The sequence below is a fragment of the Nematostella vectensis genome, chromosome 1 (assembly GCF_932526225.1).
Source record: "Nematostella vectensis chromosome 1, jaNemVect1.1, whole genome shotgun sequence".
Taxonomy (NCBI): Eukaryota; Metazoa; Cnidaria; class Anthozoa; order Actiniaria; family Edwardsiidae; genus Nematostella; species Nematostella vectensis.
Genome location: NC_064034.1, coordinates 13,635,807 through 13,663,036, shown reverse-complemented (window position 1 = coordinate 13,663,036; position 27,230 = coordinate 13,635,807). Strand labels below are relative to the sequence as shown.

Sequence of the window (27,230 nt, the reverse complement as noted above, 5' to 3'; positions counted from 1 at the left end):
GGACAACGCCCAAAGAAATCAGTGCCCCCCCCTTTTTTAAATCGACACACTTTCGTAAATTTGGCGAGCCCTCCCCCCAAGGTATCCTCACGCCCGTTTAGTTCATTGTTAAAATAATTCTAGATTCGAAAATGCGTCGTACAAACATTCCGCCGTTTGACAGCACTTTGAATGTTACTACGACACCAATCAATGGCTAAATCCAAAAATAGGCAGTCAAAGACTGCATGTGACTCAAGGTATAATGCATAAGAAACGTAAAGAGTAGAGACTTTAGTGTAGGTCTTAGCATAGTGAATTGTTTCTGAAGAAGTTAGAATTTACAGTGTAAGCATAAGAAACAGAAAGATGTGAAAAATTAGGTTGTGTGGCTAAACACCATAAAAATGTTCAATTTTGCAAAATATAAACATTTTATTTCCACTTCAATATAAATATATAACGTGAATACAATTTTTGTGGCTTTTCAAAAATATTGATATAGTCATAATATGAACAGTAACATCTTATATAAAAATATATTCAATAAAATCCCTTTAAAATAATATTTGTCTGTACTTTCACTCTATTTTGTAATATAATTGTGAAATGTTGATTAGAAACAATATATCATGGATGGTCTTGGTTGACCAATAACTAGATTTTGGCTTATACAATATGATCAATATGAGTTGAATATCAGCAAGACCATTGTACACAGTCATCTAGATACAATATGAACAAGAACAATAATGCTGGTTCCAGTTTTACAACTAAACGAACTCTAAATTTAACTTTTTTGAATGAATTTCTCTGTATTATACAAGAAAAGCAGAGAATATCAGACATTATGCCTGTAGTTCAACAAAAACTCAAAATATGCAAATAAATGTTTTTCTGTAGTGTTTATACCTTCGACGTGTTTTGAGGTCTAAAAGAGAACCTGATGAATGACAGAGGTTGAATTATCCACAATAAGTTGCTTAGTTCCAGCAGTTAAGAAAAGCTTGTTCAGTTCTTTAGGTGATAAGTCATCTATTCTAGTGTCGCCTTTGTTGATGGAGATGAGAAAACTTTGCAGGCCATCATTAAAGCATGTGTACATCTGCATTTTGCCATCAGTTTTCTTGACAGTTAAGTTGCAAACCAGTTTTGTTTGGCATTCTGAAAAGAGCATAGTTGTTTGGCAAGTTGGCAGGGGACATGTTATCATGTCATCTTCACTATCATCTTGATTTAGCGTGGTGTTGCATACAACACAAGAGTTTGCTGCTTTCACATTGGCACCGATAAACCGTCCCTCGATAATATTTTCAGCAAATTGCTCAGATGTTAAGTTTATGTCATGGATTTGTCGATCAGCTGGTTCAATTGATGTTGAAGTATTTGTAGATAGATATTTAACGTCATCAAATACTCTGATTCTAACATTCTTAAATGTGTACGTTTTTCCACATTCTACTCTGTCAATGAGGTCTTCCCAGAGAGTGAGTTTTATTGTGCTATGCTCATCACCAATGATACAGTCTGATTTCTTTAGCTGTTGACCTTGTTTAATGATCAATTGATTTTCGTGATTCTTTGTTACCACCTTAGCAACAATGTCAACTGCCTTGTATTCTGGCGCTGATAACGCTTCTTGCACCGTCACAATAGATGAGACAACTTGGGAGTTATATGAGAATTCTGGCGCTGCTGATGTTATCTTTGATTTTTTCGTCATTCTGAACTCTTCAGAGGTACTGGTGCTAGCCATTCTTTTGGTGGCTGTGATTTTTATTGGTGATTTATTTTGGTATGGTTCAAGGAGATTTTTTCTTAGCTGTGGGTCATAGCACACGGCACGGACCTTTTCAGCTTCTCCAGTTTGGACAAGACAGTCAAAGTATGGTTTTCTGTTTTTTTTTTTCGCATGCTTAACAGGACTTAGGCTATGAACAAAACCCTCTAGTTGGACATCTGAAAGAATAGAACTTATTTTAGTCATTGCAAACACATTGTTTATTATGCTTTACACAACAAAGAAATATATATCTTACCTGGTGAGTCGTCAGCTTTGTTGAGTTGTTGTTGTCTGCAATTAAAAGAAGATGTTATGTAATAATATTAGCAAAGAGTACAAAGATATTACCTAAGATAAGATGGAAACGAAAAATAGAAATGAAATTAAGATACAAGTACTTACGGGTTTGTTGTAGGAGTGCTCATGTTGGTATTCTGTAATGAAATAAAGTGTATCTAAACAATTGCACTATTGAGTGTATTTAACTGTGTTTCTAATACATAATATTTATAATAAGTACCTAATTATTCAGAATACCGGTAGTCTTATAAGAACATAATCAGTATGTGCTAATGTTAAATAAACTAGTGTGTAATGTAAATTGTTTGCACTGTATTTATAGACTCCATTATCAATGTTTGCCTTTAGTTAATGAAGCTGTTTATCAATACACAAATGGCTTTATGATCAGAAAAATATGTCTCCAAAATCTGAAAGCTTGTTTGCACTTCAGGTAAATTAGTGTAGATGTGGTCAATACAGGTTTTACTGTCTGTTGTACTACATGAAACTAGCTGTCTATAACAATTTTGTGTTATAAAAAAGTTATAAAGTGATGCACGGCGTGATTCACTGAACCAGTTCACAATGAAATCACCAATAAAAATGTTAATTTGTGTTGGTAGAGAGTCTAGTGTCTCTTTCATAGCATTACATAATTCTGTTATTGATACTGTTGGTGAGCTGTATACTCCCACTATTGTAATATGAGGTATGATCATAAACCTCAAAATAGTTATTTCTACACCATGTATATTACTACAAAATGGATATCCTGGGTAATAGTCAAGACGGCTATACACTGCTGTACCTCCATATGGCCTTACATTTTGTCTTGGTGTACCATCATTTCTGAACAATGTATAGTTTTTATCATCTAATAGATATGAATCATCATTTTCATGCTGAAAAAATCTTGTTTCTGAAAAAATATTTACATCAGTGCTTGAGTAATTTAAGTCATGACGTATGTCATCTATATGCTTGTGCAATGATCTTGCACTGAGAAAACAGATTTTAATACTAGCTTGAGGTGCTTCATATATGGGACTAACAGAAAGTGACAGTTTTCCTTCAGTTCTCAATCGATGCATTTCAGTTTGGACGTCAGTATTAACAGCTATTTTGCTTTCACATAAGTCAGTTATATATAGACCATCTATAGTTGTTACTCTACTTAATCCTACATAATGTATATGAGGAATGGCTCTTTTGGTTTCAAAATTTACTACAATTCTACTTTCAGTATCACCCTGTGATCTATGTATTGTTTTAGCAGCAGCAGGTCTAAGTGGAAATTGTTTTCTCATCACGTGTACAGATCTTGTTCTACCTACAGCAAATTGAGTGCTAATAGGTTTGATTGGTGTCCATGTTGGTTCAATATCATTGACATATAGCTGTCTATTATCATGCCTGGTTTTTTGACCAACATCAGCATGATCAAACTGTACCCATATAATACCTGATGGTTTGTCTGTTTTATGTATTTGCATAAATTTTATGACACTACCAGCACCATTGGTCATACCATCATCATTTCTAGTGTTTAGTGATATCTCTGTTCTTTCACCAATTGCCAAATGCAAAACAGAATGCAGTTGTTTTGTTTTTCTAGGATCTTTAGGTATTTGCTTTAATATTTTGTCTCTAAGTTCTTCCGAATCTGTTCCAATGACAGTGTCATGTGCTTTAATAGAGTATTTTGGACCCTGAAGAGCATTATGAGCTTTATAGTTGAAGTCATTGACTTTAGCATTTTGAATAAATAAATGAGGTGCATCTTTGGGATACTGAGCACTAGCGTGGTTAAGAATTCTTTCCTTTAATTTGATTATATCCTCTTTAGTATGATTTCCCTCTCTTAATCTATTCAATAATTCAGCAAAGTCTTTGCTTTCCCTCTGTCGCATGATTTCTTTAAGTTCAAACATTTTGAAAAGTTCTTGCCATACATTAGGTGCAAGAACACCATATTCATCATTATCCATGTCTTTAAATATATAACCATCCATTACAGGTTGTAATTAAAACAAATCTCCTATAGCAACAATACTAACACCGCCAAATGGTAGCGAGCTGCCTTTGATGTCTTTAAGTCTATTATTGAATTGGACATTAAACATAGTATTACCAACCATAGATATTTCATCTACAAATATCAACTTAAGTCCACCTATTTGACATCTTAATGTATTAAGCCTACTTGAATCAAGTTTCTTATAGTTCTTTAATGACTGACAGGCTGGTACTGCTAAAGCACTATGAATGGTATTGCCCTTTATATTATATGCTGCTTTCCCTGTGGGTGCTAACATAAGTATTTTTGTTTCAGCAAAATTAACGCCAGGTCTGGTGTTATAATATTTCAAAGCAGCTTGGTATAAGGCTTTAGTGACATGTGATTTACCCACACCTGCACCACCACTTAGAAAGCAGTAAAATGCCTCACCAGAAGTTTTTATTAAATGTAGTACATGATAGAAAAATTCTTTTTGCTCTTTATTCAACGTCTGTACCATACATCTATATTCATCATCTGGCAGTTCATTCATAATAAGTGTTTCAGTATTATCAACTGATGGTATTCCTAAATCATCTGATAGATTATAGTTTCCAGTGAAGTCAGGATGTAAGTCTTGATCACCTTCAGCTCGGTCTTGTTGTTCAAGATTTGGAGTACAAGGTGCTATCTCATCAAATCTATCCTCTAATCTATTCACGTCTTGTTGTATTTCATTATAAAGTCCTCATTGCAAACTGCATATTGTTTCATTTGTTCATTGATGACATTGGCAAGTAACATATAGCGTTCTTCATAAGATGAAAATGTACCAAGAATATCAGTTTCTTCATTTCGCCATGGAGTAAATAGCATTAGAAGTTCCCGATAATGTTTTTCCGGCTCAGCTTCCTTATTAAACCACACACTTCTAATTATCCTAGCCTTTGCTCGTTTTTTAGTTTTGCTACGTGGTGTTTTCTGAGCTTCTGTATCATCATCATCATTTAGATTATCATCAACAAAATTCTCTAACGGAAGACCATCAACATCAACTTGATTAGTTTGTTTTACATAAGGCTTTCCAGCACAATCATACCATGCTGCCCAGTCTGCAAGTGTGATATTTTCTAGTTTTAGAGGGCGCTTTGAATATCTTTTGAGTAAATCACTGGTATAGATTTCTTCAGAGTCATCATCCATTTCATTAATATTATCCATTGGTTTTAATAGGTCAACTCTTTCATTAGGTGGTGATGTATTTATAAATATTATCTGTCTAGATGATTTTCTCATTGGAAGCTGTAACACAATGTACACTGCTTCTTGTGCACTTATCTCAACATTATTGAGGAACTTACTTCCAATATCCCTTACTTGTTGTTTTATTGTTTTATTACCTTGCCTAGCTTCAGTACATGCCTCTCTTAAAAGTTCACTCATGCCTTTCTGGCCTTTTGATATATAATTCACTATGTACACAGCACATGCATAGACATCTAAGACAAACTGTATATCCATGTTAGCTCTCCATGCAGAGACAATCAGGGTTGTAATTATTTATGCGTAATTCATTGGGATTTCTTTTCAGAAACACAGTAGGTGTGTTAATCGATGAACTTACAGCAAGTAAATAGTTTTGTTTAGTAATATTAAGGTTCACGAGTAACTGGTCAAATGTAATATCTTCACATTCTTTGCTTTCATCTAGATACACTTGAATTGCCTTCCAATTATCTCTATATATTTTTATTTCCTTTTCGGGTGTATCCTCATCTAGAGGATATATTATCATAGTTTGCTTCATTGGTGGCTGTGGATAGTTAAATCTACATTTGCTACTTGTATTTTTATGGCATGTATGCGAATGTCTATGTACCTGTATATTAACCAAGACTAGTAAATCAGCATTGTCTACTGGCTTTTGGCAAGTTATTATCTTATCAATAAATGATGTGACATCTTCATCACTATCTATTTGAAATTGTGGTGCATCTTCAAGCCACATCAGCATATGTATATGAGGAGACCCTCTTTGCTGATATTCTACACGGTAAAACCAGTCAGATATTTTACCTAAAGGTTGAGCAGAACTGAACAAGAAGTTTGTTAAAAATTGATTAACTTGATAATCAAAGTGTCTTGCACATGTCACAGGGTCACTCTGAATTAAGCGACACCTGTCATCCCAATTAAAATTGTCTATTTGTTCATCAGTGTATTCCTTATTGTCTACAAGCTGACCAAGTATTCTAAGTAGGTGCATCCATTGTGTTTCAGCTGATGAGAAACTACAAAATAGTGTAGCAGGACCTAACTGCCTAATCATTGCAAACAGATCTTTTTTAGCTTTTTCAAAGTATGGAGGTGAACCTCTCAATGCATTTAAAAATTTGTATCCATCATCATGACGAATCAATCTGTCTATTGATCCTTGCTGTTTAAGTTGTCCAGCAGTAATATTTTTGTTGTTTCCCTTACATTTTCTCAGAGCTATATGTGATTTTCCTAAGGGAATTTTCATTTGCAACTTTTTTGTTTTGTAAAATATATTTTCAATGCACACTGCAGCTCGTCTGTCAGACCGTCTCAACTCTGATTTACGTATATCACTATAGTTAATATCGACTAATCTTTGTTTATTGTCAATTCGTGGTTGTCCAAGAAATATTCCAGGGTATGCTAACTCTTCACAATATTTGTCTCTAAAAACACTTAATGGTCTATTCCCTTCACCTGGAGCAATATTTAATATGTTTTGCCTTTCATTATCTTCTAAAAAGTCAGTTGCTGTAAACATAGTATCAGTAACACCAGCAATTGTTTCTGCTTCATCTTCATGTGATTCATTTTGGTCTAGCCCTTCAGAATCAATATCATTGTCATCAGTTTCATCTATTGTATCTGACTGTACCTTCTCATTAATTTCATCATTATCAGCTCTGTTGTATTGATTGATCCAGTCATTATTCAGTACTATACCTTCATCTCTATATAAACTACTATGTGTTATAAGCCAATTTGCTGCTTGAAGTACTTTATATGGTCTTACATTTAGTGACAGTGCAGAACTCTTATATTTCAGCATCCGCTTTAAATTAACTTTAATTGTAGCAGTTTGATTTTGCAATCGTGGTAATATATTAACTGTATTAGTTACATCAGCAGGTACATTAACAATATTTCCATGTATCTTAAGCTGTCTCCCCCTAGGTGCCTGCATTAATTTTTGAAATGCAATTCTTGGAGCTAATAATCTACATTCTAGTTCATTGAGATCAAAGAAATCTGGTTTATCTGGAAATGCCATACCATTCGCTACAGCACATGGTGGGACTTTATTTTTTTGCAAATAATTAGAGCATGTTCTACAAACCCATTCTTTGTTACCAACACTTATCTTATTTGATAGATATTTCACAACATCAGGATTTGATTGTCTCAGCTTAGTAGTACTACTCACACTATGTTTATACCATAGTTGATCACAACATATACAAATATACAGAGGGCCTTGGTTTACTATTTCATGGAACCGCTTTATTGCAAATTCAATGGATGAGTTAGCTCTATATTTTCTTTGGTATTCATTTCGCTTTGATTTCTTTTCCGGTGATGCATTCATTTCTCTATTTTTTCTTTGGTATTCATTTCTCTTTGATTTTTTTTCTGGTGATGCATTCATTTCTCTATATTTTCTTAGGTATTCATTACACTTTAATTTCTTTTCTGGTGATGAATTAATTTCTCTATATTTTCTTAGGTATTCATTACACTTTAATTTCTTTTCTGGTGATGCATTCATTTCTCTATAATTTCTTTGGTATTCATTTCTCTTTGATTTTTTTTCTGGTGAAGTATTATTTTGTTTGGATTGCCTGTATTCCTTCATGTATTGCCTAATGTAGGTAGCCCTGTCTTGCTTTTTTGTTTCATTTGAATTAGAACTTTTGCTTGTACTTGCTTGCTTTCTTTTTTCTGGACGACTCGAAATTGTATTTTCCCTGTCAATATTGTTCGAACTTTGTTGATGTGAAACAGAACATGTTGATACGTAGTGCACTTGACCAATATGTCCTATGTATATTGTTCTAATATTATTTATTATTGTATTTGCTGGCTCAACTAATGTGACTTCACTAATATTTGAATCTGATTCTATAATAAGAATCTTTAAACTCATTGCATCAGCAACAGCCTGTATTATAATATGATTGGCCCATGTTCCTTGTAGAGACATATTAGTTAAATACTGTGACCAAGATGAATCTATGATACTTTCAATAAATCGTTCAGGATTGTCCTTTAAATATCTCACTCCTAAAGCTCTAATTTCTGCATGTTTATTTGAATTACCATATAGCTGATGTGATACTGATTTGAAAAAGCAATCACCTCCTCCACCAACATCTAGTGGTGTTAAACCATGTCGAAGCATTCGGTATCTTAACGTAAAGTCACCATTACTATATAAACATATATCTTCAATATTATTATTATCAGTTACAAGACCAGGATTCAATTCAATGTCCCCAGACAATAAAAGAGTTTGTTTACATCCATTATACCTCACTGATGTTTTACAAGTTGCTCTAAAAAAGGAGCTATAGAAACTATTAAGTCTGTTAATGTATTTCAATTTCCAATAGTTATAGTTTGTAGCAATTCTGTAAAAAATAGATGAAACAGGTGTGTCCTTAATAATCATCTTTTTGTGTCTTTTTCTTAACTTTCTATATCTGAGCAATCTCATAACTTTTTTTAGGGATATTCTAGATGGTTCTCTATCTCTACATTTGTGATTTAGTTGCTTTGAACATATTTGAGAATGTCTATGATTTTCTATACACTTGGAGATCTTGATAGATGGACAAGATGCATGTTTATTATTATCATGTTTGTTTTCAATACTAGGCATAGTTTTCTCAAATGCATTTGTTATACTGTTATTACTAGTTTTTGAGGTAAATTCGTCAACAAGATTACTTCGATCATTATATACAGTGCTAAAAATGTGATTTGTTTGCCCTGTTTTATCCGACAAATACAGCAACATGTACACAGGTATCCCGAAAATACTTTTGTTCACAAATTGGTTTCCACAATATTTGCCATTATAGTGCCTTTCAGTCACATTGCTGTGATTATTAGTTTCCCGAAGGAAATTTTCAGTGTGCCGAAGCACAGTTAAGATCACATTGCTGTGATTACTAGTTCCCCGAAGGGAATATTCAGTGTGCCGAAGCACATTTTGAGCCCCATTTCTGGGTTTGTTTGCTTCCCGAAGGAATTCTATGCTCTCCCGAAGGAGATTTTGAGCCCCATTTCTGGGTTTATTGGTTCCCCGAAGGGAACTGAAGGACACCATACGGCCATAAGGACTGGTCTTGTGTAATAAGGCAAGCGATGCAATCGAGCTTTTGTTGGCAAACAAACCACATAAAGCACCCCAAAATCTGAAATATTCTTTAGAAATACCAACATGACAAATGCATAAAAGGTTGTGCCTAGTACTAAACACAAAAGGGATAGAATACATTGTAAAAGAAGTATTAAATCAACTCACCTTCACAAGAGCTCGTGAAATCAAACGAGAAGTGCGAAGAGAAAGCACATGTTTGACTCCAATCATTTTTTGCTCGTGGACTATAATTCAAAACAACGTCGTAATCCGAAATCAATCCGATCCCTCTTCGCCAGCGACATCTACGACGACGATCACGTGTTCGATGAATGACCGCTAGGAACGCCTGCTTCAAGTGAAATTCTATTGTTTACAACTCTTTCTTTCACTCACTCAAACCGATGGCATAGTGACGAGAGGCCCCATAAGGCCTTTCGTCACAAAAATGGCTCAAAATGTTGGCGTTCCACACTCAACTAGAAAAAAACTTTGACACAGTAAAAAGATTACACAGTAGAACATTAATTCCAAACCAAAATTTTATTTCCCATGCCACTATATCTTGTATACTTATTTTTTATTTGATGGCATACATCAAAGTGATCTAAATGTGGTATCTAGTGTTGATTCCCTAGCCCAAAGTCCCAAACATGAAAAAGACAATGCCTTATAATCTCAAACTACACACCAAGCACTTTTTTATCATTAATTAGAACATCTAACTTTTTTCAAAGACAAACCTTGCAATGAAAGTTTACCAAAGACTAAAGTCGCTTTAAAACTAATAAAACTAAGCTTTTAGACAAAACTAGTCATTTTCAGACAACCAAAAGACACAAGGAGATCAAAAGGATGTAATTATGTATAATAGAGTGGTTTTCAAAATCCCGTGCAACAAAATGCAATTGTTAAAGTGTAATAGTCAAGCAAGAACAAAAGAGAACAAAGACATTACAGTGCATTAGTACTAAATAAACTAAATAGTATTTCGCGGGTTTTTAAAAGCCATTCTATAAAAAAAAATATGTCAATCACTTGTTCATTTTATTAATTTGAAACTATCATTGTAAAACATGTTTTGAAAATAGATTGATTGATAATATCACATATGTTATTCCAAAAATCATTTGAAATAATTTCCCTTATTCAATTTAAAATAGTTTTGTTCAGTATAATTAAAGTATTCCTGTCCTAAGGCCATAGCAGGCCTTTGAATATTTTAAATTTAAAAAAAAAATGAATTTTTTTTAAATATTAAAACTAATACTAAAATACTATGTAAACATATTAATGTTTACACCAGCCCTAGATTTGTATTATTAGTTCAATAAATATTATTAAATGCCATAAAGAATAACAGCAAAAACAACAAGAAAGGCTCCTAAAATGAAATAAATGCTTGGATCAAATCCAAATATAATAACAGATGCAAGACTTGACAACACTATGGCACAAGACGTAGCAAAACCTTTGGTGATAGTACTTGCATATTTCAAAACCAAGGACACCAAAATACCACCAGCAGAGGCCAGGGCAACTACTGTCCATACAACTGAATCATAACCATAGAAAAACCCAAGCTGAGAGATTTGGTACCCATCCTTGAGTACTACCCCCAATACCCCCAAGCAAACCCCCCAAGAGTACAAATGAACATTCATGATCCATAAGGATGTGCTCTTGTGTTTGACTATTTTCTCTAAAAACACACCAGCAAATCCAGAGATAACCGATGCAGCCAATACTGATAGAAATCCAATGAGGAAGGATTTTGAAGCAGCATCTGCTTCCTTTTTGTTCATTTTTGCAGCAATTTTGCGGTGTAGTTCAATCTCAACTACAGCCACACCTATCATCAGCATGAGTAAGTAGAACCAACGCTTGCGTGAGATGCTCTTGTTGAGAAGAAGGATGGAGAACAATGCAGTGGTCATTATCTTTAACTGGTTGGTTATCTGGAAAGAAGAAAAAACAACAATGATATAATTAAACCGTAATTATATTATCAAATACACCGGAATGGCCAGGATGGCACAAGGGCTGTCGGCTTTCCTCCTTTGATGTAGCGCATTTACTTATAATCGGTTTCTCCTACATTTTGTAAACTTAGACATGTTGATTTATCTAAGGCAATAAAGATTATTATTATTATTATTATTTAGGATAAAAACTAGCTGTCATGATGTCGTATGTTTTAAGTACCGTAAAAGCATACAGTGTCTCCCTAGTATACAGCATTCTCCCTAGAATGCTGGTGTATGGATTCTCCCTAGAATGCTGGTGTATAGATTCTCCCTAGAATGCTGATGTATAGATTCCCCCTAGAATGCTGGTGTATAGATTCTCCCTAGAATGCTGGTGTATAGATTCTCCCTAGAATGCTGGTGTATGGATTCTCCCTAGAATGCTAGTGTATAGATTCTCCCTAGAATGCTGGTATATAGATTCTCCCTAGAATGCTGGTGTCTAGATTCTCCCTAGAATGCTGGTGTCTAGATTCTCCCTAGAATGCTGGTGTATGGATTCTCCCTAGAATGCTGGTGTATGGATTCTCCCTAGAATGCTGGTGTATATTGTCTCCCTAGTATGGTGTATAGTGTCTCCCTAGTATGGTGTATAGTGTCTCCCTAGTATGGTGTATAGTGTCTCCGTAGTATGGTGTATAGTGTCTCCCTAGTATGGTGTATAGTGTCTCCCTAGTATGGTGTATAGTGTCTCTCTAGTATGGTGTATAGTGTCTCTCTAGTATGGTGTATAGTGTCTCCCTAGTATGGTGTATAGTGTCCCCTAGTATGGTGTATAGTGTCTCCCTAGTATGGTGTATAGTGTCTCCCTAATATGGTGTATAGTGTCTCCCTAGTATGGTGTATAGTGTCTCCCTAGTATGGTGTATAGTGTCTCCCTAGAATGGTGTATAGTGTCTCCCTAGTATGGTGTATAGTGTCTCCCTAGAATGGTGTATAGTGTCTCCCTAGTATGGTGTATAGTGTCTCCCTAGAATGGTGTATAGTGTCTCCCTAGTATGGTGTATAGTGTCTCCCTAGTATGGTGTATAGTGTCTCCCTAGTATGGTGTATAGTGTCCCCTAGTATGGTGTATAGTGTTTCCCTAGTATGGTGTATAGCGTCTCCCTAGTATGGTGGATAGTGTCTCCCTAGTATGGTGTATAGTGTCTTCCTAGTATGGTGTATAGTGTCTCCCTAGTATGTGGTATAGTGTCCCCTAGTATGGTGTATAGTGTCTCCCTAGTATGGTGTATAGTGTCTCCCTAGTATGGCATATAGTGTCTCCCTAGTATGGTGTATAGTGTCTCCCTAGTATGGCGTATAGTGTCTCCCTAGTATGGTGTATAGTGTCTCCCTAGTATGGTGTATAGTGTCTCCCTAGTATGTGGTATAGTGTCCCCTAGTATGGTGTATAGTGTCTCTCTAGTATAGTGTATAGTGTCTCTCTAGTATGGTGTATAGTGTCCCCTAGTATGGTGTATAGTGTCTCCCTAGTATGGTGTATAGTGTCTCTCTAGTATGGTGTATAGTGTCTCTCTAGTATGGTGTATAGTGTCTCCCTAGTATGGTGTATAGTGTCCCCTAGTATGGTGTATAGTGTCTCCCTAGTATGGTGTATAGTGTCTCCCTAGTATGGTGTATAGTGTCTCCCTAGTATGGTGTATATTGTCTCCCTAGTATGGTGTATAGTGTCTCCCTAGTATGGTGTATATTGTCTCTCTAGTATGGTGTATAGTGTCTCCCTAGTATGGTGTATAGTGTCTCTCTAGTATGGTGTATAGTGTCTCTCTAGTATGGTGTATAGTGTCTCCCTAGTATGGTGTATAGTGTCCCCTAGTATGGTGTATAGTGTCTCCCTAGTATGGTGTATATTGTCTCCCTAGTATGGTGTATAGTGTCTCCCTAGTATGGTGTATAGTGTCCCCTAGTATGGTGTAGTGTCTCCCTAGTATGGTGTATAGTGTCCCCTAGTATGGTGTATAGTGTCTCCCTAGTATGGTGTATAGTGTCTCCCTAGTATGGCATATAGTGTCTCCCTAGTATGGTGTATAGTGTCCCCTAGTATGGTGTATAGTGTCTCCCTAGTATGGTGTATAGTGTCTCCCTAGTATGGTGTATAGTGTCTCCCTAGTATGGTGTATATTGTCTCCCTAGTATGGTGTATAGTGTCTCCCTAGTATGGTGTATATTGTCTCTCTAGTATGGTGTATAGTGTCTCCCTAGTATGGTGTATAGTGTCTCTCTAGTATGGTGTATAGTGTCTCTCTAGTATGGTGTATAGTGTCTCCCTAGTATGGTGTATAGTGTCCCCTAGTATGGTGTATAGTGTCTCCCTAGTATGGTGTATATTGTCTCCCTAGTATGGTGTATAGTGTCTCCCTAGTATGGTGTATAGTGTCCCCTAGTATGGTGTAGTGTCTCCCTAGTATGGTGTATAGTGTCCCCTAGTATGGTGTATAGTGTCTCCCTAGTATGGTGTATAGTGTCTCCCTAGTATGGCATATAGTGTCTCCCTAGTATGGTGTATAGTGTCTCACTAGTATGGTGTATAGTGTCTCCCTAGTATGGTGTATAGTGTCTCCCTAGTATGGTGTATAGTGTCTTCCTAGTATGGTGTATAGTGTCCCCTAGTATGGTGTATAGTGTCTCCCTAGTATGGTGTATAGTGTCTCCCTAGTATGGTGTATAGTGTCCCCTAGTATGGTGTATAGTGTCTCCCTAGTATGGTGTATAGTGTCTCTCTAGTATGGTGTATAGTGTCTCTCTAGTATGGTGTATAGTGTCTCCCTAGTATGGTGTATAGTGTCCCCTAGTATGGTGTATAGTGTCTCCCTAGTATGGTGTATAGTGTCTCCCTAGTATGGTGTATAGTGTCTCCCTAGTATGGTGTATAGTGTCTCCCTAGTATGGTGTATAGTGTCTCCCTAGTATGGTGTATATTGTCTCTCTAGTATGGTGTATAGTGTCTCCCTAGTATGGTGTATAGTGTCTCCCTAGTATGGTGTATAGTGTCTCTCTAGTATGGTGTATAGTGTCTCTCTAGTATGGTGTATAGTGTCTCCCTAGTATGGTGTATAGTGTCCCCTAGTATGGTGTATAGTGTCTCCCTAGTATGGTGTATATTGTCTCCCTAGTATGATGTATAGTGTCTCCCTAGTATGGTGTATAGTGTCCCCTAGTATGGTGTATAGTGTCTCCCTATTATGGTGTATAGTGTCTCCCTAGTATGGTGTATAGTGTCTCCCTAGTATGGTGTATAGTGTCTCCCTAGTATGGTGTATAGTGTCTCTCTAGTATGGTGTATAGTGTCTCCCTAGTATGGTGTATAGTGTCTCCCTAGTATGGTGTATAGTGTCTTCCTAGTATGGTGTATAGTGTCCCCTAGTATGGTGTATAGTGTCTCCCTAGTATGGTGTATAGTGTCTCCCTAGTATGGTGTATAGTGTCCCCTAGTATGGTGTATAGTGTCTCCCTAGTATGGTGTATAGCGTCGCCCTAGTATAGTGTCTCCCTAGTATGGTGTATAGTGTCTTCCTAGTATGGTGTATAGTGTCTCCCTAGTATGGTGTATAGTGTCTCCCTAGTATGGTGTATAGTGTCCCCTAGTATGGTGTATAGTGTCTCCCTAGTATGGTGTATAGTGTCGCCCTAGTATGGTGTATAGTGTCTCCCTAGTATGGTGTATAGTGTCTCCCTAGTATGGTGTATAGTGTCTCCCTAGTATGGTGTATAGTGTCTCCCTAGTAGGGTGTATAGTGTCTCCCTAGTATGGTGTATAGTGTCTCCCTAGTATGGTGTATAGTGTCTCCCTAGTATGGTGTATAGTGTTTCCCTAGTATGGTGTATAGTGTCCCCGAGTATGGTGTATAGGTAGAAGGTAAAAATTGGCTTGACATAAAAATCTGTTGAGTCCAAAATCGACATGTGTAGAGTAGGTCAACCAATATAAGGATGTTATAACCTGAAATGTGGCGGCATCTAGATGAGTCATCGCAAGGTACAGCAAATTATTCTGCATGGTGTAGAGCAAGGAAGGAATAGACAATTTCAAGAATGTCCAGCGCTGAGAGAATAACTTGTCGATTAAAAAATCTCCAAAGTTTCGTGGGCTCTGACAGAAGATGACGACAACGGAAAAACAAAGCTTCACAAGTTCCGTAATAACAACAACAGTCGAGGAGAAATACATGTTCCCCTTTCTAGTACGCGAATATCTGACCATTAAAAAGTAACACGCGGCTTGAAACGTAAGAATAAAGAACACCAGTGTTTTGGTTGCCATTCCATCGGACCGCTTTTTAGAAGGACTTGGATACCCTATGGTAATAGACGCTGTTGAAGATTCTATTCGCATTGGTTGTTTTCTCGTTTCGGATGGCGAGGGAACCAAATTGCTCCTCCTAACTTTATCCATTTTCTTGACTTAGAAACTGGGGATCACTGGTAAGTGTTGATCTTCCATACTCACATATAAAAAGAAAGCATTTTCTTATTGCCTAGTCAACTTTTAGTTACATAAACATATTGAAATTCCATGATTTTGTTTGTTCGCAGAAACGAAAATGTTCGTATCCCGTTTTAAAAGTCTAAAACCACCAGGCGTTACTTGTACTGCTTCGTATTTAATCTGCGCATGCCTAAAAATTCAGCTGACCAAGATAATCGCGGTAGAGCAATGGCTTCGCCGGTACCGGATAGCGGTAAGTTTGGTTAAGAAAAAAAACATATATTTCTCCGTTTCAATAGTACACGAAGGCAATACTAATCGAATGTGTTATTTTAAACTTAGTATCCGGGTAAATCAAAAGCTGATATTGTTTGTTGATTTCGAGTCCCTTTGAAATTTGCTTTGTTGTCTGGTTGACGATTTGTGATGACGCGCACTAAACAGCAAGCTTATACAAATATACTATAGTTTACAGTACTCGTAATGATCTCTATCATAAAGAATTCGCGAGATAAAAACATACATTTGATCAAAACCCAGCCAAATGCAAATTGAGGACCCCATTCAACATTTATAATTAGTCTGCAATTTGCAATGATCCCCCCAACTTTAGTCAAGTCGCTCCCCTCTCCCCCAGAGAATAAGCCCACTTCTCTTTCCTTTTCCCCCTTTCCTGCGTCTGTTTTTTGTGCTAGCCCCTGGAACTGCGCAGCTCAAAATACAAGACAGCACCCGGTCAGCGAACTGATATCGTTTTCTGGGATGATAACACTGAGTACTGCCTGCAAGCAGGCTACTTTGCCATTAATAACTTTTATTTATATATTTTCTTAAATGATAGTTTCCAAAGGGTTCTAGGAACAATAGCCTATGTGTAGGAATTTGTTTCATGAGTAGACTCCTCATCATCACTATTTTTTATACTATTATTTGATGAAATAAACTTGAGTGATTGAGTGATTGACAGATACACATAGGCTATAGCAACAATAGCCTGCGATGCATCCTCATATTATTACAGAAAGTTTTTGCTGTCGGCACACAGGCTATAGCAAAAACCAAAACCATTATGGCAATAAAACTTATTATTTCTTCCATTGCAGGGTATGGTCTGTTCAGCATCAAGTACCTGAGCTTAGCAATTCTTGCCATCCAGAATGCCTCTCTTATTCTCACTATACGGTACAGTAGGACTATACCAGGGGAGCTCTATATTGCTAGCACTGTGGTAGCTATAACTGAGGTTGGTGTGATTTATTAGTTGATTGTATGAAGGGATTCTTAGCTAAGAACCTTCCCTATGTTTTGTTTATATTTACTACTATATTATCTCTTCTTATTTATTCTAGTCTATTGTGCTTCAGTGCTTTTTGTTTACCTCTTCTCAATATTGAAAATCCTTTTGTTAGGTAATCAAGATTGTGTTTAATCTATCAATGACACATTTTCTAATAGTAAAAGAAACCTTGCATTGTTTATTTTATTTTATAGTCAAGTGTTCTGTATTTTTCAGGTTGTTAAAGGCATTGTCTCCCTTGTGGTAATGCTTTGGGAGAAAAAGGACCCCATAGAGTGGCTAAAGTATGTCTACTCCTCTACATTTGGCCAAACCAAGGACATGATGTTGATGGCTGTACCAGCCCTTATATACACTGTACAAAATAATTTGCAGTATGTCGCCATATCCAATCTTGATGCTGCTGTATTCCAGGTTAGTCATATGACCCTTCTAGTTTTCGTTTGGTTAGACTTAGGGTTCAAATGATCAGCATACACGTACCTATGAAATAACATCGTTTTTCGTCTGTGGGTTTTACCTTCACTTGGGGTCTGTATGGTGTTAAGTTACAGGCTAAGCTTCTGACTCTTAGGAATTAAAATTTGCCCAATTGCTATTCTAAGGTGATGTTTAACGGGTTTTTTTCCAATTCTGTTATCTCTTAGGGTATAAAATTCAACCAATCGCTATTCCTAAGTTCTAAGTACGCGTTAAAGGTTTTTTTTTGTGATTCTGCCATCTCTAAGGGTTGAAAATCCCTTTGACCATACCCAATTTGCTATCTCCTAGTGGTAAGAATTTTTGTTGACCGTGCCAGGAGTGCCCTCCTTCCCCCCCCCCTCCCCCGGAATCCAGTGGTCATCCACAAACAGAATGTCTATCATCTTCTTTTATTTACCAGAAATACTGTTTTATAACTACTCTCTATGACCCTAACCCTAAAGGTCATGTAGCATGAGGCAAATTTTACTGCAACATGCCCAGCAATGGTGAGGAATAAAACATTTTGCAGGTTTCAAACTGATGATTCATGCTGCTTACATTTTTTTGCACCTTGCAAAAATTTTAACTTATGGTGCTCGCCTTCTTCTCCTCCATGAGAAAGGAAACACATTTATTGCCTAATTTCCTGAAATGGTTTGCAGGTTGCACTGTAAGTTGCAAAAACATGATAAACAGGGCAATTTTCTTGTAATGTTGTAAAAAATAGAAATCGGGTCTACTAAGTGGTAATTGGGATTATGATGAAAAGGTTAAAAAAATGTTAACCATTTTATAAATACCCTCTATTTTTATTATAGGTGACATATCAGCTAAAGATCTTGTCAACAGCATTGATGTCTGTTCTGATGCTAAAGAAACACCTAAGCAAGATGCAGTGGTTTTCTCTGATGTTGCTGTTTGTTGGGGTCTCAATAGTCCAGCTTCAAGACAACGGCAATCAACTGAAAACTCACCACTCAATTAAGCAGAACTCCCTTCTTGGTCTTGCGGCAGTGGTTGCTTCTTGTATCTGCTCTGGATTTGCAGGTAAATCCTTGTTCCATTAACAGAAAGTACTGTTTTGTGACCCTGTCTGGGAGAAAAAAAAAATGTTGTGGTTGGGGTGTTTACTGCTCTTATGTGCTGTTCTTGATGTCAGGTTTTTCAGCAACTTTCTGATGGTAAACGTTCATTAAATCATTAGTAATAATAAACAAACACTTATACTGTTGGAATCAGGTCCAGACATTTTATTGAGAAAGTATGCTACTTTTTTTGTCTTTTTTTTTTTTGTCTTTCAGGTGTTTACTTTGAGAAGACCTTAAAGGCAACACAGACACCACTATGGGCCCGAAACCTACAGCTTGCCTTTTTTGGCGCAATTATCGCCCTGTTAGGTGTCGCCTATAATGATGGGGCGGCCGTGAAACAAAAAGGCTTCTTCTTCGGCTATGGGCCTCTAGTCTACGGCATAGTATTCTCCCAAGTATTTGGCGGTCTTCTGGTTGGAATTGTGGTGAAATATGCCGATAATATCCTCAAAGGCTTTGCTGCTGCTGTGGCGATTGTTCTCTCATGTATAATGTCTGTGTACATGTTCGGTTTTAAGCTGTCGGTAGAGTTCGTATCAGGGGCAAGTCTTGTTATTATCGCTATAGTGTTGTACAGTAAGGGGCAGGTCAGGGCCACTAAGGCACAAGCTAATGTCTCGAACGGTGTCGAGAGTTCGGTAAAGTCGGAAAAGCAGTCATAGCAATCAGTACCCGGGGGAATTTTGAGGTGTAGAACTGAAGATTGTGTCAAAATCGTCTGACCCTTCAAAAGGAGTTGTTATGTGCAGTGCAAACTAATTTATTCGTTTTTACCTTGTAAAGATCTACTAACCTCTTTGTATAAGTAATAACAGTATCCTGTATTATTGTAAGTTCCATAATCTTCACAACTTGGACTTTATGCGTTTTTGTCTGTTTGTGATTTGAGAACAATCCTTTTTTTTTCTTCAACGACGTCTTCATTCCGTGTTCGAGGACCCAGCGCTGACTACTGGTTCCCCGATGGTATACTAGATATATATTTGGTATAACTACAGATAAGCTGTATAAAATCAAGGCATATGCAGAAAACATAGCACTAGTTCTACGAGAATGCTAAATTGCAAAGCTATTGTATTTTTTAAATGCAATGGTTCAACAGGGGCGTAACGGACCTTGAAATACCGGGGGGGGGGGGGGGGGCTCACGATACAGAGACATTAAAGACCCCGAGCCCCCCCCCCTCCCAGCTACAGGCGGTACGGCACTGTTCATGTAGGCTCATTCACACTACACTTGTTGAAAAATTGTCGAAAAACTACTGTCTTTGCCAGTTCTACACCTGAATATTCTCCTGGACATAGAACAGAACCCTAACATATTTGCGATAAATCTTTGTCAACAAAAGGTCGACATTTTATAAATGCGATATTATTATACTTCTACAAAAGACCATGACTTCTATTATATAGCAAAGTAACATCGAGGGATTATATTTGCCAAAACTAATATTCCTAACAGATGAAGAAGTCCTGTATCTCAAATTTTAATCTTATAAAAAAATTTATTTAACAGTAGTCTCATTGATCTAAAAGCAACTTTTTGCTATTTATATCACGGGTCTTTAGGGGGTCGCTCGCGCGCCGATGAGTTTTTTTTTTAATACCGCAATCGGGTTTATTATAATCAGAGGTGTGTAGGACTAAGAAAAAAAGATGCACACATAGCACACAGGGTGCATTTGCACCCCCCGGGACCAAAAGGTCCACCCTTGAGGGTAGGGACTAGATAAAATACCAAATTAGGCGACGTATTTCTTGTACCACTCCATAAAACATTGTCAGTGCAAATGGCAAATAGAACATGACAGATCTATTATGCTGCATTCACACCAAAACCATGTTTAGTTAAACAGGTTTTTCTTTGCCTTACAACTTGCCAAGTTTCTCAATGTGTTGAATTCTTCTAGCTAAATGATCACTTAGTAACATGTACAGCACAGTCTATTCAGTTTTGTTCTTGGTTCTGTCCACTATTGGGAGATTTAAACCAGTTTAATTAAACCAATGCGGTATAAGACTGACCTGCTTATCCTATTAATTATTTTTAAGAATGGAGATAATAAATAAACTAGACGCATGTTCAATCAACATTTTTATGTATTCTTGTAGAAATATGACGAGGGCTAATTGTTAGTAGAACTTCCATTTGCCATTCAAACCGGAACGTTATTTGTTTAGTTAGTTATATGTTTTTTTAGTAGATATGCTTTGTACATACAGTAAGTTACACTATTTTTGTATTTAGAAATTCGAGTTGCGTGGTCACGTCTCTGCGCTGAACATGTCATGTTTTGTATAAAAAACGATTAGCAGGAGGGGGAGTCCATTAGCTACTCAAGCAGGCCCGTACCCAGGGGGGTGCAGGGTTCACTTTCGGTTGATAATAGACGTCCTATTTAAAGAACAAACTATAAAGCACAAGCTAGATCACTCTGGCTTGTAGCCAAATCCGACAATAAGCGTCCCGTGGAGATAGTGCAAAGTCATAAAAAAATCCCTCTGTTCTTTCGGGGGTGGTCAGATTTTTATCAGAGAAGTTCCCCCCTCCCCCGGTAAAATTAGGTCCACTTTTTCGGATTCCGCACCCCCCCCCCCCCCCCCCCTACCCAAGCAATCCTGGGTACCGGCCTGTCAAGGTTGGTTCTCACTTGGACGAAAGCGCAAGAGAACGCAACAGCGAATTTTTTTTTGCGCTTGCGCTTATGTTTGAGCGATCCACACTTGTCTTGCGCTTCCGTTTGCGCTCACGTCCTATTAGAAATATTCCACAGGGACCCCAAACAATCGAGGCCTGGTTACTTCAAAAACCGGCGGCGGCGAAGAACTCGAAAACGAAAATATGTTATTGTTGGCCGTCTTTCTCATGTATTCACGTTAAACAATGGTGCCCACACTGAAAGGAAGTATAACGGACCATGGTGTCAATGTGGGTTTTTATGATACTTGGTGATTCGAACATCTGTGTGATAAATGCGGCGTCAATTGATAAAAAGAACAAGAAAGAATTACCAACAAATCATTATAATACCCCTACTATAAAAAGTGCCTATTTCTATAAACATGGGTGATTCTCGATACAGTGGTCACGACGAAACTGGTAGTGTAGTTATTCAGCTGACAGACGATGCACAAAATACACCGAAGCAATTGAATGACGTGAAGTTCATTGAGAAACCGCAAACCTCGACCCAGTTGCGTGCATTCGGGTGCACTGTCCCGCCCTCGAAATACCTTGCGCGAACGTGCACATGGCTAGTTCTTGTCACAATCGCGTGGTCCGTCCTGTGGTCTGTTATTGGCCAAGATCTCCTACCTGGTGGGAACATATTTGCTATTTTTGTGGTCATTATATGTGCATCCTTTTTTGGGATGCTGGTCAAACTGGTCCCATATTTGCAGCTACCACCCCTTCTTGGAATGTTGGTGGCTGGCTTAGTACTGCGAAATGTGCCGTACATTGATTTCGCTAAGCATATAGACAAGAAGTGGTCTTCTACACTTAGAAGTATTGCACTAGCGGTGATTCTTGTCAGGTCTGGTCTTGGTTTGAATACTGATGTGTTGCAAAAATGTAAATTTACAGTTATGAGACTTGCATTTATACCATGCACATTTGAGGTAGTTACAGCTGCAGTGATGGCCTCCTATATTCTTGGCATGAAGTGGCAGTGGGCTTTTCAGCTTGGGTAAGGTAAACAGGGGGAGAGGGGTGAATAGGGGTCTCTGAATCCACTGATCCTCAATTTTTTTCTCTCAGAAATATGCCAGTCTGTATAAATTTTGCAATGCACAATTGACAAAAACAATTGATAATAAGAAAATTTTTGAACAAAAGGATCAGCAAAATCTGCAGTTCAAATACAAAATCTGGCACGCATTAAAATTCCAGTAGATCTGTGATCTGGTATGTTTTTAAGAATCCAACATTTCTTTATTTTTCTGTAAATCTATGATTGGCATGCCATTTTAGGACCAGATCCACCAATCTGAAAACCTATTCAACCTCCCCACCCACTTCCCTATAAGCATCAACTACAGGGGTTTATCCAGTAGATCCAAAAATGGGGACTGAAGCAGGGGTTTCAGGAAAGGGGGAAGGATTTATTAAACGAGATTGAACAATTACCATTTGTTTTTGTGGTGTTCCAGCTTTGTCCAGGCAGCAGTATCTCTAGCTGTTGTAATCCCTGCTCTACTGGAGTTCCAGGAAAAGTTCTATGGCACAAACAAAGGCATTCCTACATTGGTAATGGCAGCAGCATCATTTGACAATGTCTTGTGCATCAGTGGGTTTGGCGTCTGCATTGGTCTTAGCTTCCACTCTGGTATGCAATAGCTGTCGTAGTAAGTGCAATGTAAAAGCTGACCAAGAAGACAGTCATAGGCATCATATGCAAACATCATAAAAGTTAGCTATTTGTAGATTTATATTGTTTTTGATGACCAAAGAGGTACATGCCCACTGCGCCCACTTCTGTCTACATGCTGCCCCTCGAGTATCCAATGCCTGAATAATTTACAGAAGTGTATAATTTTTTCTCAGGTAATCTAGTATTCAATATATTCCGTGCGCCAATAGAGGTTCTTATTGGCTTGGCTTTTGGAGTTTTCATGGGATTCCTTTGCTGGTGGTTTCCAAATAAAACTGAGGTTTGTATCTGCCAAAAAAATATCCCATTGGCTTCTTTCTTGTTTTTGTTTTACATAGGGTTGGGGTGTGCTGTCATGTTTTATGCACTACATGTCAGGCTGTAGCTTAGGTTGGTCATCTGTGGGTCATCACATGATGCATTGGGTTAGTAAAAAAGCATATGTACCGAGACTATTGTAGTTTGTCATTGTCGCTGCTCCCTTTGGCCATTTAGGATTGTTAACCAAACACATGCTTAGTGAATGTGGGAATGTAGTATAATTATTGTGCTGCCATAGACAGAATATACATTAGAGGTCAGGGGTTATTGGAGGTTAATGCTTTTGTTTGTTTCAGGAGGGAGTGTCTAGGAGCAGGTTTCTCATATTACTTGGTGGTTCCATGCTTGCTGTATTTGGCAGCAAAGCAGCTCAGTTTGCAGGTGCTGGAGCACTAGCTGCACTTATCATGTCCACTCTTGCTGCCTATGGATGGGGCAAACAAGGAAAGGTAGGTATTGCAAGTAGGTTAATTTTGGGACACGGCTAGCCTTCGAGCAAGCGTTTATTTTGTTATTTCTTTTTTTTTCTATTGTGGTTTCAAAGATAATAGGTACTGAGTGAAGAGAACGGCTGCATAGAGAATAGGGATGAAGAGTGGGGAAGCCTATTCTTCATGCGTCCATGCCCTTCCCCAATATTTACTTCTTTCCCTTGGTCTCTGTTAGAAAGATTGACTGCATTAGAGTGCATTTTACGGTTATTTATTATCTCTCTTTGGTTTCAGGCACCTATTGCTCAGGCAACAGCTCTGTTGTGGATGTTTTTTGAGCCACTATTATTTGGTCTAGTTGGAGCAGAAGTCAGCATAGATTATCTGGATAAAAGATTAGTCGGTAATGGGAAATCTGGAAAACATGTATGTCTTAAAACATCACAATGGCTCCAAGTTAACAACCAAATGGTTGCCTTTGTGACTTGACAGAAGTTTTTTTTCTTCCAATTTTGAAGGGTGTCCCTGTTTTGAACTTTAATTTGTTTGCAAGCCTGGAAATTGTGAAAAGTTGCTAAAGAAGCTATTTGTAACATTCAACATTAGCTCCTGTTGAAGTAGCTAACCAGCACATTGTTTGCCCGAAAAACGCTACAGCATAGTTGATAATAAGCAAAAATTGCTTACAACTTTAAGATGCTGGCTTAAAGAATTTGACTGGCTTGAGTGGAGTAGTGACAATGAGTTGATTTTCTTTAAACATGCAAAGCCTTTACAGGGCATTCATCAATCAACAGCTTATCCTAAATACTGGAAATTCTTGTGCTTCTGTTACTTTTAGTGCAGTATCAACTAACTTTGTTAAGAATTTTTATTTAAGTGGTGTTCTGCTGTTACTTCTTTACAATGTCCCCCCCCCCTCACCCAAAAAAGGAAGTGTTAAATTTTGCACATCTCTTATAAAATATGTGTTAAAAATTAAAAGTATAAATATTATTATAAACATATGTAAACATGATTAACTTTTATCCATGGTTAACAGTATTTTTTTATCTGGATTTGCCAGGAATAGGGATTGGTGTACTTGCATCAAGTCTAGTGGTACGGACACTTATCACATACCTGACTGTCACTCAGAATAACCTCAACAGAAAAGAGAAGATGTTTATCGCAATTGCTTGGCTTCCTAAAGCTACAGTGCAGGTGTGATGTTCTTGATACTCCTAGGCAAGAAAGAGATTTATCTCTGTTTTGATTTTTTCCCCAAAAAATAACTTAAACAAATTCAACAGCTTATGCACGATCTAAAAACAATCCTGTTTAAATGTCCTTTTTCATTTTTTTTTCTAAAATAATAAGGAAATAACCAGTAGAGGCTTGTCTGTGCCCCCCAGTCTGTGTATGTATGTCATTGTATCTTGCCCCACCTATAATTTCATTGCCTATTACTCTCCTGCTTCCCATCTATCCCAGAGCTTATTTCTGTTGTTCGTCGTATGCAGGCAGCTATTGGGTCGATTTCTCTGGACACAGCTAGACTTACTGGGTTCACTGGACAATATCATGAGGAATTTGGTATTCAGGTATTATAAATGTTTCTTATCTAAATTCCACTGTTCATATTCCACCTGTTGACTGTCCACAGGTGTAGGGCTTTCGCAACAAGCATTGGCTTGTTTACAATGTTCAATGTACAATGAATGTTCTCATTTTTGTTTATAACAGATTCTGACCATGGCCGTTTTAGCTATTATTATCACTTCTCCAATTGGTGCTGTTGGAATAACACTTGCTGGTCCAAGGTTGTTAACCCGTATGCCACCCAGAGATGAGGTCCAAATATGGCCTCTGATGGTAGAGAGGCAAAATCAAGTTGATAGCACCTTGGAAACTAATCTATAGGTTGCATTAAAGATAGATTGATGTGAAGCCTAAACAGAAATAGAAAAGAAAAGCATGTTAAAAAATAGTAAATATAGTTTCATGGGCTGGAAATGGAATAAAGTAAATATTAGTAAACATAACAACTGGTCACTGGTTAGACTGGATCTCCAACTGTTTCTGTGAGCCCACAAAGGCATAGCAACGGCTGATAATATATAGGTATACTTATAGAAACATAACATGACTTCTTAAAAATAGTTTCCAATGAAATTTATATAAATTATACAAATATAGGCCTTATGTGCCATCAGTGATGAAGAGGCCTAAGCTAGTACATACAAATATAGGAAATTATTATTCTTCTGAAAGATAAACGATATTATATTTGATCATTATATTTGAGCTAAAATAAAATATTTTGACCTTAGCCCATAAGTCAGCATTCTTGTCTTTGTATTGGAAAGCATATATATTATAAGCACATTGCAGACCGCTAAGGGTGAGTTCCAATTAGCTTCCTCCCCTACCTTCAACCCCATCTGCTCTTCGGGCGCCTCGACAACACAGGCAAAAATCGCTCTTCTCACAGGCCATATCCAAATATATCAGATTAAAAAAATAAGAAACAGATCCTAATCCAGACATCAGCAGGAACGGGATGGCAGCTCAAAGCCGACCCACATTTGGAGTATTTGGTAGTTCCTGATAACCCTCGAAGCCGAGAATTTGCCATGGTCTAATAAATGTCGTTCAAGTAGCTACGTTATTGCTGTAAGGTCATAAGTAGTCATATGGTAGTCTGGTCTGATAGCGTTATAAAAAAAATTCAAATAGAAGGATTTCTAAAATAAATACAAATAGAAAAGGTTGAGCCGTGCTTACTCTAGTAAGGAATCTAGTTCAGTGCAGCGTTACTGTGAAAGAAGACGAAGGGATGACGCCTGAAAAGTAATAAGAGGTACATCGTTTTGTATGAAAATCCATAATCCATTCCTTATTGATATTTCCTTATTGATATTTCCCTATAAATGTGACTCAATATAGAGTTTTTCAAGAGAGTATGATGTACTGATTGAGTTTGTGCAATAGATAAAAAGAATCACCTCAAACTTTAAATTACTTCTTTGAAACTGATTTGGCGCAAGTTTGGACGCAGAATCGTACTTTACAGAAAAGATAACTATTAGTGAAAAAAAAAAATGACGTCACCTCATTGTGAATCTCGCCACAATAACAATAAGTAGTTTGGTCCCTACTATACTACTACGCTCCTATCATCCCTTTCAATCGACTTTTCATCTTCTAGGGCCCAGTGGGCAAGCGGAACCGAAAACAATCACACTGATAAAAAAAATTTCCTCTTATGCGCTCTGTGTGGTTAAAAAACCATGTCAAGGTATGTTGCTAATCTGAAGTACCACCCTGTCGCGGGCGAGCAGTCCCTAACGCCTTAGCCGAAGCACGTTAGA

General features: G+C 37.4%; 4 protein-coding genes across 6 annotated transcripts; 2 read left to right on the top strand and 2 right to left on the bottom strand.

The window, feature by feature from the left end:
- Positions 1–394: 394 nt before the first annotated feature.
- Positions 395–9,888, bottom strand: LOC116603717. 3 transcript variants are annotated; one of them, XM_048730840.1, is made up of 4 exons: positions 9,610–9,888; positions 2,165–2,196; positions 2,019–2,053; positions 395–1,938 (listed from the first exon to the last, which is right to left on the bottom strand). In XM_048730840.1, the coding sequence occupies exons 1-4, from the start codon at positions 9,673–9,675 to the stop codon at positions 911–913; spliced, it is 1,161 nt and encodes a 386-aa protein (XP_048586797.1). In that variant the 5' UTR covers positions 9,676–9,888; the 3' UTR covers positions 395–910. The 3 variants fall into 3 exon arrangements, 2 of the variants coding, with proteins under 2 accessions (XP_048586797.1, XP_048586798.1); XM_048730841.1 differs by lacking the exon at positions 2,165–2,196 and having other exon boundaries at positions 395–2,053; XR_007312396.1 differs by lacking the exon at positions 9,610–9,888 and having other exon boundaries at positions 1,770–2,053; positions 2,165–4,734.
- An 80-nt stretch (positions 9,889–9,968) lies between these two features.
- Positions 9,969–16,062, bottom strand: LOC5515853 (UDP-N-acetylglucosamine transporter). Its single transcript, XM_048730843.1, has 2 exons — positions 15,415–16,062; positions 9,969–11,402 (listed from the first exon to the last, which is right to left on the bottom strand). The coding sequence occupies exons 1-2, from the start codon at positions 15,865–15,867 to the stop codon at positions 10,785–10,787; spliced, it is 1,071 nt and encodes a 356-aa protein (XP_048586800.1). The 5' UTR covers positions 15,868–16,062; the 3' UTR covers positions 9,969–10,784.
- An 18-nt stretch (positions 16,063–16,080) lies between these two features.
- On the top strand, positions 16,081–20,265 carry LOC5515845 (UDP-galactose translocator). The gene is made up of 5 exons (XM_048730842.1): positions 16,081–16,153; positions 17,004–17,143; positions 17,414–17,611; positions 18,481–18,709; positions 18,964–20,265. Exons 1-5 carry the CDS (start codon positions 16,087–16,089, stop codon positions 19,413–19,415), a joined length of 1,086 nt encoding a protein of 361 aa, XP_048586799.1. The 5' UTR covers positions 16,081–16,086; the 3' UTR covers positions 19,416–20,265.
- A 1,268-nt stretch (positions 20,266–21,533) lies between these two features.
- On the top strand, positions 21,534–26,196 carry LOC5515842 (sodium/hydrogen exchanger 9B2). The gene is made up of 8 exons (XM_001635909.3): positions 21,534–22,441; positions 22,905–23,080; positions 23,299–23,405; positions 23,743–23,895; positions 24,172–24,280; positions 24,944–25,080; positions 25,380–25,460; positions 25,603–26,196. Exons 1-8 carry the CDS (start codon positions 21,816–21,818, stop codon positions 25,777–25,779), a joined length of 1,566 nt encoding a protein of 521 aa, XP_001635959.3. The 5' UTR covers positions 21,534–21,815; the 3' UTR covers positions 25,780–26,196.
- The last annotated feature ends 1,034 nt before the right edge of the window (positions 26,197–27,230 follow it).

Coding starts and splice junctions, on each gene's coding strand:
- LOC116603717 (XM_048730840.1), bottom strand. CDS start 9,675: ATGATTGGAGTCAAACATGTGCTTTCTCTTCGCACTTCTCGTTTGATT. Junction 2,197..9,609: donor TTTCACGAGCTCTTGTGAAG/GTGAGTTGATTT, acceptor ATTTCATTACAG/AATACCAACATGAGCACTCC. Junction 1,939..2,018: donor CAAAGCTGACGACTCACCAG/GTAAGATATATA, acceptor CTATTCTTTCAG/ATGTCCAACTAGAGGGTTTT.
- LOC5515853 (XM_048730843.1), bottom strand. CDS start 15,867: ATGGATAAAGTTAGGAGGAGCAATTTGGTTCCCTCGCCATCCGAAACG. Junction 11,403..15,414: donor TAGATGCCGCCACATTTCAG/GTTATAACATCC, acceptor TCTTCTTTCCAG/ATAACCAACCAGTTAAAGAT.
- LOC5515845 (XM_048730842.1), top strand. CDS start 16,087: ATGCCTAAAAATTCAGCTGACCAAGATAATCGCGGTAGAGCAATGGCT. Junction 17,612..18,480: donor TTGATGCTGCTGTATTCCAG/GTTAGTCATATG, acceptor TTTTTATTATAG/GTGACATATCAGCTAAAGAT. Junction 18,710..18,963: donor TATCTGCTCTGGATTTGCAG/GTAAATCCTTGT, acceptor TTTGTCTTTCAG/GTGTTTACTTTGAGAAGACC.
- LOC5515842 (XM_001635909.3), top strand. CDS start 21,816: ATGGGTGATTCTCGATACAGTGGTCACGACGAAACTGGTAGTGTAGTT. Junction 23,081..23,298: donor TGGTCTTAGCTTCCACTCTG/GTATGCAATAGC, acceptor ATTTTTTCTCAG/GTAATCTAGTATTCAATATA. Junction 25,081..25,379: donor TTCCTAAAGCTACAGTGCAG/GTGTGATGTTCT, acceptor CGTCGTATGCAG/GCAGCTATTGGGTCGATTTC.